Below are 9,187 nucleotides of genomic sequence, written 5' to 3'. Positions count from 1 at the left end.
TGAGAGGGAAAAAAAACACGTTGACGGGTATTTTACGATGTTCTTGAACTTCTCACAGAATACCCGTTCTCATGAATCGGTTATCCACTGTAGGATAAGGAAATGGATCATTTCTGCTTTTTTTACACCATATAGCTGGAGAAAAAATGACACGATTTTAAACTTTGACCATAAACCTATCGGGTGTAGCCGAAATTACAGATTTGTGCGTTTTGAGGAAGTTTTCCTCTGTGTGTGGCAAGACGGGATTTCACACAAGTTTTCTAAGCGGGTGTGTTCTTTGTCAATATCGTTGTACTCCGTAGTCTACTTATGCATGAAGTCGAGAATGTCTGTATGATGCATTACACTAGTTCAAGTAGGTATCTGTGTCAGCAGGCGTAGGCTACAAGGGAACAGGTAAAGGTCTATTCACACACCTAAAGAGATCCACAGCCCAAACGCTCTCTTTTTTCTTTCACCAAGGAATAAACCTTTACCTGTTCCTATGTATTATACTAGTGGAGAATGTCTATATTATCAGATTAGTCATATTGATATCTCATCTATGCAGTAAGTGTATAATTTATTCAATATAAACAAACTTTACAGTATAAGACTTACACATGGGCTAACTGTCAGAAATCTTAGCTTTTGGAAGCTTGAGCTGGATAGATTTCTAATTGGGACCTCAGCTGTGACTACAGGAAACAGTGCAGGAAATTAATGACTAAAAGCCCAACTCTTGTACCAATTTCAGCTTCACTGAACCATAAATGGCTCAGAAAAGAATGCCGATAGTTTAGAAAAATCTCTCAAAACACACGTTTAAATTAGAAAAGATATTTTATTTCAGAAGAGAAAGGCACAGAAAAGCACAGAACAGTGAAGATATTTAATGATCATTTTTATATGCAAATGTGGATACAAACAATTCCCATTTTGTTCTTGGTATGTTCTGGAACTAATGTTTGTGTTTGTTCTTTCACTGCTTTACTAATGCAGACATGAATGAGTGTACAATAAATTAAGAAGTTGTATCATCAATAAATAAGTACCCATTATCAGAAAGCCACTTATCCTGATGAGTCAAAGCCTTATCCTTGAAACTAGGGTACAAGGCAGTACTAGTACATAAGTGCTCTCCCATTGGATGGGACACTAGTCAATCCAAAGGCTCAACAAATATTTACTTTATAAACCAAGAGGTCAACCTAGCAGATCAGTGAATATTTAATTCAAATAAGATGAACCCATTTGTATGCTGACAATCGCAATAGCAAAAAGCAGCACTTGAATTAAAGGAAAACATTTACAGTCAGTGCCCCCCTGAATTTTACTTAAAAAACTTCAGAACAAAAAGCTTTTACTATCAATAATACAAAATGAGGTATGCAAACCCCTCATAAAGTGCAGCCAACAATGTGGATGACGCAGTGTAAAAACACCAGGGCTGGAGAACAAACACTTCCTGGTCTGAATTGGCGGTACTTCACTTCCTGTCCCTTCCCAGGGTCTCCTGTGGTTCCCTCAGGCTAGGAGCTGGGCCGTAGGAGATTCTACACCGACACCTCCTGATCAGGCACTTTCTTGGGCAGCCCGTCTGATCCCAGCAGATGGAGACTGGGGTCCTCCACCATGCAAGGACCTGGGCCAACCTGAGGGACAGAGGAGGCCGTCACTCAGCTGACGAGACCCATGGCAACAGAAAGCTGGTGCCAAAAACACAAAGCCTGTCGAGCCATATCTTACGTACTACTGAGGGTGTAAACAGGTTTTCAAAGGGGAAATTCTTCTGGGACAATTATATTGTTAGAATGACTGTGCTTTGACATCAGTGCATTTCCTCAAAGAGAGTCCTGCCTGACTCCGGGCCTCTCACCTTTGTGCTGATGATGTAGCTGATGCCTTTAGGAGTGGGGTCCATCCCGATGCTGGCCTTCAGCTCCTCAGACAGAGATGCTGGTCTCACAGGCAGACCCTTTACAAACCTGCACAGACATGCATGTCACTCTGATCCACAGACACGGTCAAAGCAGAGCAGATTATCTGCTTGACCCGAGAGATTTAGAACTGTCTTCAGGTTGTGAGCCTTGGAGTGACTGCAAGCTTCCCAGAATGACTGGAGGTGCTTTCTGCTTGTCCAAGCTGCTCGTCCGTGACGCACTGCTTCACAACCAGCCGCACTCTTGCTAACTAACGGTTCTCTCAGGAACGACCCACAATAAAGAGCATTACAATTAAGAACAAGCCTGGACTTGAAGAGCTGCGGGGATCTGCTATTCTTTGTCTCAGGTTCTAATTATTAGGCTTTAGCAGTCAAAAGGATCAGACACTTAGCTACTAAAGAACATTCCTGCAGATCTCTCTGGATGGGCCGTTTTGTGCGACAGTCAGTCAGATGAACGTTATTCGAGACCTGACGTGTTGCGTTGGAGGCTCTTGGTTGTTGACATCAGGAACTTACTGTTCACCATTTGTCTCCGGGGGGAAGAAGTGCTTGAGCAGCTCGACAAATTGGTCCAAGTGCTGCTGCAGAGTGTAGATCACAGCATTGGGGCCGGCATCAAAGGTGTACGCCACCTGGGGAAACACGGCACCATAGACACAGGCTGCAAAGATTCTCTCCATCCACTGCCATTTCTATGCAGCTCTGATTGTTTTTTTTTTTTTACAGACACAGACAAGCTGATGAAGAAAGACAATCAGACCCAGATGAGCCCTACATCACTGCGTCAACCCACAGAGCGGGTCAGATTTCCACTGTCCGTCTCGGCAATGAGAAGAAAAGCCATCACCCTTGCTCTATGAATGCAGGTGTCCCTGCCAACAGACAAACCCACAGAGCAGAGCACCGTGACAGTCTTGCTTTTTCTCTTCCTCTTTTATTTCAACACTCAGCCGAGGAAAAAAACCTTCACACTTCCCCCTTTCACCATTTCAGGTTGCTTAATAATCGCTGTGTTTTAACAGCTCTGCAGCAGCAACCACTAAGAGAACATCTTGGCATCTGTTTCAACCACTCTGGTAAATTTCATTTTCACTCATCTGGTTTCACTCATCTGTGGACATGACAGGATATCTCTCAATACACCACACTTTATTGTTTGCGTTTCTGTTTAGGTTCACTAGTGAAATGGTTGTCTTCAGTAAAAGAATTGATGTAACTTTTTTTTACTTGTTGTATTAAATATTTTTGGATCATTTTGCTTAACTGAGCATTCATTAGTGACTGATATATTGTAGTGAGTTGTGCAGAAGCACCAAATCACTGTATCACTGAGAGCTTTCATTAGGCACAGTTGATGAGGTGATTTACTGTAACCTGCTCAATGTCAAGCCTGGTAAAAAAAAATCAAGAAAGAAGAACAGACATAGCCCATCTCCCATAGCAAGACCACATGGCACAACACCTTGCCAAAGCAAACAAGAAGATCCAAGAGCGATGGCTTTGCCAAACGTGTCTAGTCAATGTTTGGATGGCGCTGCACTGGTCAGGTACCAAGAGTTCACTTGCTGCCCTCCTTGCAAACTCATCCAGGACAACGCAATGTCCTTATGCGAGAAGGGCTCTCAGATGTGCTGTGGAGGCTCTTCCCAGCAGACCGGAGCCCCACTGACCCACTGGGGGATGAGCTGGGACAACAAGTGGCTTCCAGGGATCAGAGACCAGTAAACAGGCACAAGTCTGCCCAGGAACGATGAGAGAAATAGATAAAAATTCCACAAGATGGCTTCTGCAAGCAGGTGCAGAGCCTGTGTCACTGACGTGCAGCTTGTGGTGCTGCCTGCAGTGGACACGCATACTTCTAGCCTGTGATGTTTACACAGAACCCTATGACACAAACAAATGTCATGACATGTCATTTGCCAGATCGCTTCATACCATACGGTGTCGCGGGAAGCCGGAGCCTACTTGGCAAGCAAAGAGCGCAAGGCAGGGTACACCCTGGACAGGACACCAGTCCATCGCAGGGCCAGTGCAAGCCAATCACACATGGGGACAATTTGGAGGCCAAGGTAAAGACTGAGGGGGGAAATTTGGCCCAGACACCAGGATAACTCCCTACTCTTCTCGAGAAATGCCCGTGGATCTTTAATGACCACTGAGTGTTCCAGCCACTATATCGGGGCATTAGAACCCCCACAGACCGCAGGGTGGGCGCCCCCCGCCGGTCCCACTAACACCACTTCCAGCAGCAGCCATAGCTTCCCAGGAGGTCTCCCTTCCAGGTACTGACCAGGCTCCACCCTGCTGAGCTTCAGTGGGCTGCCAGTTGAGAGCTGCAGGGTGATATAGCTCCTGGCACAAACAAATGTTAATGAGCATAATTAATGTACCTATGTCATGTGGGCTCAACGCAGTGATAAAAGATAGTCTTCTTCCTAACGATAACTGTGTGAACTCAGGCCTCGACCACAGCTGGCTGCGGCTAGAGCAGGGACAAGTTTTTGGAAATGTCTAAATGAAAACTGTCGTGACAGTAATAGAATCATTTACCCCTTGTAAAAAGCAAGATCTGACTTCCGTTTGCCTGTGAAACACAGCGCGGGGATCAACTCCAGTCTAAGTGTACAGTCTGAGCTGCTCAGCTTGGTCCGTGTCCCTGTAGAACTGGCACCCCCCCACGCCGAGGTGCCAGTGACTAATGCCCCCCCCCCCGACTGTGCCAGGCCCCTGCCCCCGCCAGCTCACCCGGGTCTCCCCACAGTGGGTGTTGTAGCGGTGCACCAGGCTGATGATGCGCCGGGACGTGTCGTTCAGGTAGAAGATGGGGGGGCAGGTGTCCAGGCAGGTGGCGTGGAACTGGTTGCTGTCCTTCATCGTCAGCTCGCCGAACGCCGCGAAGTCCCGCTGGCGGATGGCGGCGATCATCTCCCTCATCCTCTGAGGGACCACAGCGTCCGCGCGGTGCTGGGGAGGGAACCGGGGCTCCAGCATTAGCAATGCCTTCTCGCCTCCATACTCTCTCTGGAATGTGTTCTCCACCATCGCCTTTGCCCGTCTTTACTTTCAGCTATTCCAGCCACCAAAAAGGAGATATTTTGCAAGACCTTCAGCCTGGTCTAAAAAACCTTCCATGGTCCCTCACGTTTTCACTGTCAGCCGTCAGATACATTCCCTTACTGACCCAAGGGGAAGTTGGGTTGTCTGATGCTACTTTATTTGTCCATTATTTATTTAGGGAGATTCCGATACAGAGTGCGACATTTTAACCATTTAAGTTAATAAAAAAAGCAATTAGCCCCACTGCTGTTTAATTATGATACCCCCAAATCAGAGGTATCACACTTAAACATGAGAAAAATTGACAAACTTTAAAAAAATCATTAAGAATTACACCACAGGACAACACAAAGAACATCAAATTAAATCAGTGAGGGGCATGTCTCTCCTCCAATCAGCACTGAATCTCCAGTACAAGGCGGTGCTGTCAGTGAGGGGCGTGTCTCTCCTCCAATCAGCACTGAATCTCCAGAACAGGGCTGAGAGCACGTCTCTCCTCCAATCAGCACTGAATCTCCAGTACAAGGCGGTGCTGTCAGTGAGGGGCGTGTCTCTCCTCCAATCAGCACTGAATCTCCAGTAGAGGGCTGTGCTGTCTGTGAGGGGCATGGCTCTCCTCCAATCAGCACTGAATCTCCAGTACAAGGCGGTGCTGTCAGTGAGGGGCATGGCTCTCCTCCAATCAGCACTGAATCTGATCCTGTGGCGTGTTAAAGGGTTGTGGCTTCAAGGCAGGCAGGTCAGAAAAGTCTGCCTACACCTCCTCTTTCTCCACTGTGAATCGTCATGGGGTTCACAGCTGTGAGTGGAGATGTGAAAAACACACGATTGCCTTTTGCAAATTGGTTCCAACAGGTTTTGAAAAGTTAAGCAGCACTGTCACTGTACCTTCAGGAGTGGACTGGTCTCCACACTGGTCTGCATTCCTGCGGTGCTGCCCACCAGTTTACGCTCTGCGCTTACCTACAGGATGGGGACACACACCCATTAATAATCCAGTGACTTAAAAAAAACATTTAAAAATAAACATAACATTCCATAAAGGACATCAGCCCTTATATTATACACCAGCCCTACAGGAATCCACACAGCCATCCAGAACCTGTAAACTTACATACTTCCCCACAACCGCCCTGAGCCCCTGTAATTACACAAAAACCCCTAATTTATACACAGAACCTCTAACTGCCCTTGCCCATAACCCAGTGTTCCTTTATTTAGGGTTTGCTATGGCATTAAGGGATGCTCTTTCCGCTCGAGATATCTGCCAGAAAGACACAGGTGGATTTTAAGCGTATTCTCCTCATTCCCCCCTGGCTTGTCACTACCTTCCTTAAATGCAGATAGCAGAAGAAAAAGGATCCCCTACCACCAGGATGAGGACGCGCAGCTCCGGCCAGTGAGACTCGGCCTCCACCTGCTCCGCCACACTGTCCTTCCCATCTTCCCTCTCTCCCATCAGCCACTGCACGAAGCCGCCGTACACGCTGCGGCAGGCGCTGCCGGAGCCCAGCCGCGCCACCTCCGACAGCTCGGCCTCCAGCCCGTACAGCCGGGCCAGCGCGTACACTGCCGGGGGCCACACACGCAGAGAGTGAGGAAGAGTGGGCCGCGGCACCTCATCTCCCACCACCCCCCTCACCCTGATCAAATTCACACTTCAAACTGGACGTTCAGCAAATCCCAACTCCAGACATTTCTCTTTTCACCTGTGGGTGGCTCAGCTCAGGGGAGGGTAAAACGACCCCCGGCTGACAGACTCCCTAACATTCAGCAGCAGGAAATACATCTTAATCAAGAGACACTCAGGGTCTCCATTTCCTTCTTACCACAGCCAAGAGCAAAAAAGGTTCAATTTAACTAAACGGCAAACCACAACTGTGGAGCAAGACACTTTCTATGCCACTGCAAGGAGGGCTTTTCCAATTAATCGTCTCTCTGCGATTTCATCGGCCCCGGAGAGCCTGGAGCTGGCCCCCCCGTGTGCTTTGGCGCCGCCCTGGTGGCTGTTCGGAACGCGGCGCCCTCACTCACCCAGGCAGGCGTAGCCGGCGGCGGAGGAGGCCAGCCCGGCCGCGGTGGGGAAGTTGTTGACAGAGCAGATGTGCACTTTGTGCGCCAGCCCTGAGCTTTCCGCACCCCCATCCCCACTGCTGCGTCTCTTCCTGGCAAGGCGCCGAACTGCGCGACAACAGGAGAATCACCGTCAGGGCGCAGACAGCCGCTCTCGGAGCGTTTCACAGCTTCTCTCCACAACACCCCCGAGCGCCAGGGGAGCCCATGTTCAGTCCCACACTGAGCCGTCTCTCAAGTCAAGCAATGCCAGAACCCAGCCGGTCCTCCGCCACTCCCTGCAGGCTCCCAGGGGCTGCGAGCAGCGTTACGGGAAGGCAGCTGCAGCCGAGGAGCTCAATCGGGTCGGTCAGGAGCCCGCCAGGCTCCTTCAGCTCAGAGCCCCAGCCTGGTGGTGGCTGGTCCTCAATTAATAATGATAATAATGATAATGTTTCTTTATTAGCCCTATACAATTTCTTGCATTAGGAATTCGTCTTTTCGCATACCCCAGCTTTTCTCCATGGAGACACAGACACACAGACAGGGAGAGAAGCTTGGGGTCAGAGCGCAGGGTCTGCAATTGTACAGACCCCTGGAGCAGTTAGGGTTAAGGGCCTTGCTCAGGGGCCCAACAGAGTACGATTCCTCTGCCGGTCGCGGGATTTGAACCGGCAACCTTCACAGGCGCAGATCTTGAGCCACAGAGCCACCGCTCCCCCTTAAGAACCACAAACAAATTTCAAATACATTAAAGAAAAAAAGGGGGTGTCAGAGCTGAGAATACCCCAAGCCGCTATGTGAGGAAGAGTTTTTTCCCTGCACTTTACTCTGACCCGGGGTGTTTAATCTTTGTCACCCACTTTCTCTCAAGCAGGACTGCAGTCTGGGCAGGTTGATGTTTTCCTCTTTGCCATTCAGCCAGATGCGGTCCTCCTTCAAGCTCCGACTGGAGGCGACGGTGGTGGTGGTCTTCAGCTGGGAACGCAGAGAGAGATCGGCGTGGGGGGGAGCACGGGCGTCGGCGGGGCTCTGTGACATGCAGGCGAGGAGTGGCACTACCCTCGCTAATACTCTACCTGGTCCTGGTGAAGCGTTACGCTCAAGGAGGAATTAATGGGCAGGACCAAATCCTCATCCCTCTTTCCCCCTGAAGGAAACAATATTAAAAAAACAAACATGTTTTTGTTGTTGTTGACATTATGCTCATCATTCTAAGGGGATCTTCCAGATCTGGAGTCTGTAATACCTTCTCTTAGACTTGTACGAAATGTCAGTCATCAGAAAACATGAAGAATTCCAAGAACACTTCAATCACGGCCTCCTTATAACCCCCCTCTCTGAACTGGCTCCATCACTCTGCTCTCCTCCCCGCTGAGAGCTGGTGTGTGGAGAGCAGACTGACGCATCATCCAGGTGGGGCTGCACACTGGTGGTCCCTATTACCTGAGTAGTTATGGAATGAAGCGTCCAGAAAACCGCTATATGAAACTTGTCTCCGGCAAACACGACGCTGTTCTGCGTTGTCGTTTTTGGTGTTTCCTTGAAGTCTTAGTATAGGAGCATACATAGAAATAAGCATTTCATTGCACTTGTGCACGGCAATAATCTCTGTGGTTTGCTTACGTAACAATCACGCTATATAAGGCTGTCTTAAGTTTATATTATATTTTGCGCGATATTTGCAGGTTAACTGCAAGGACTCCCTGTACTACGTCATACTCACAGTACTTTATAACAGCGATGTTGACTGGAGCAGTGCAGGTCACCAGCTTGAGGTTCTGTGTTCCGTCTTCGGGCATAGCGCAATATTTTCTTAACTATGTTAAAAAAACAGGGAAAAATCCCTTATATTCAGTATTCTGTTATAGTGTGTTACGAATTCACCCCCATAGATCCTTTAAAATCCCTTCCAAACCATCAGCGGTACACCCCCCAACCCCTGCGATCGCTGCCATTGGGTGACATCAAAGCAGAACGATGTTCTCACCAATCAAGCTACAGGCTAGAACCTTCCCTTTCACAGCCACCCAATAGCGGGGATCAGGCCATGCTCACACGAAAATAAGATCAGCTCTCTGCAGCGCTCGTGTAGGGGGAGATGGTCTGTGACGTCAAAGATCTGCGCCGGAAGAACTGGTCTCCTAG

At 48.7% G+C, this 9,187-nt stretch overlaps 1 protein-coding gene across 3 annotated transcripts; it reads right to left on the bottom strand.

Moving 5' to 3' along the window:
- Positions 1 to 806: 806 nt before the first annotated feature.
- Positions 807 to 9,179, bottom strand: mvda (mevalonate (diphospho) decarboxylase a). Of its 3 annotated transcripts, none has more exons than XM_069181365.1 (11): positions 9,098 to 9,179; positions 8,766 to 8,859; positions 8,119 to 8,189; positions 7,903 to 8,017; positions 7,022 to 7,168; positions 6,357 to 6,556; positions 5,876 to 5,950; positions 4,676 to 4,894; positions 2,447 to 2,562; positions 1,862 to 1,970; positions 807 to 1,637 (listed from the first exon to the last, which is right to left on the bottom strand). In XM_069181365.1, exons 2-11 carry the CDS (start codon positions 8,839 to 8,841, stop codon positions 1,539 to 1,541), a joined length of 1,227 nt encoding a protein of 408 aa, XP_069037466.1. In that variant the 5' UTR covers positions 8,842 to 8,859; positions 9,098 to 9,179; the 3' UTR covers positions 807 to 1,538. The 3 variants fall into 3 exon arrangements, with proteins under 3 accessions (XP_069037466.1, XP_069037465.1, XP_069037464.1); XM_069181364.1 differs by having other exon boundaries at positions 9,030 to 9,116; XM_069181363.1 differs by lacking the exons at positions 8,766 to 8,859; positions 9,098 to 9,179 and adding an exon at positions 8,486 to 8,692.
- Positions 9,180 to 9,187: the final 8 nt, after the last annotated feature.

Source organism: Lepisosteus oculatus, chromosome 20, assembly GCF_040954835.1.
Source record: "Lepisosteus oculatus isolate fLepOcu1 chromosome 20, fLepOcu1.hap2, whole genome shotgun sequence".
Lineage (NCBI taxonomy): Eukaryota > Metazoa > Chordata > Actinopteri > Semionotiformes > Lepisosteidae > Lepisosteus > Lepisosteus oculatus.
Note: the sequence above shows the minus strand (reverse complement) of the source record. Positions and strands in the feature narration are given on the sequence as shown.

Coding starts and splice junctions, on each gene's coding strand:
- mvda (XM_069181363.1), bottom strand. CDS start 8,621: ATGCTTATTTCTATGTATGCTCCTATACTAAGACTTCAAGGAAACACC. Junction 8,018..8,118: donor TAACGCTTCACCAGGACCAG/GTAGAGTATTAG, acceptor CTGCGTTCCCAG/CTGAAGACCACCACCACCGT. Junction 5,951..6,356: donor TGCGCGTCCTCATCCTGGTG/GTAGGGGATCCT, acceptor CCCATCCTGTAG/GTAAGCGCAGAGCGTAAACT.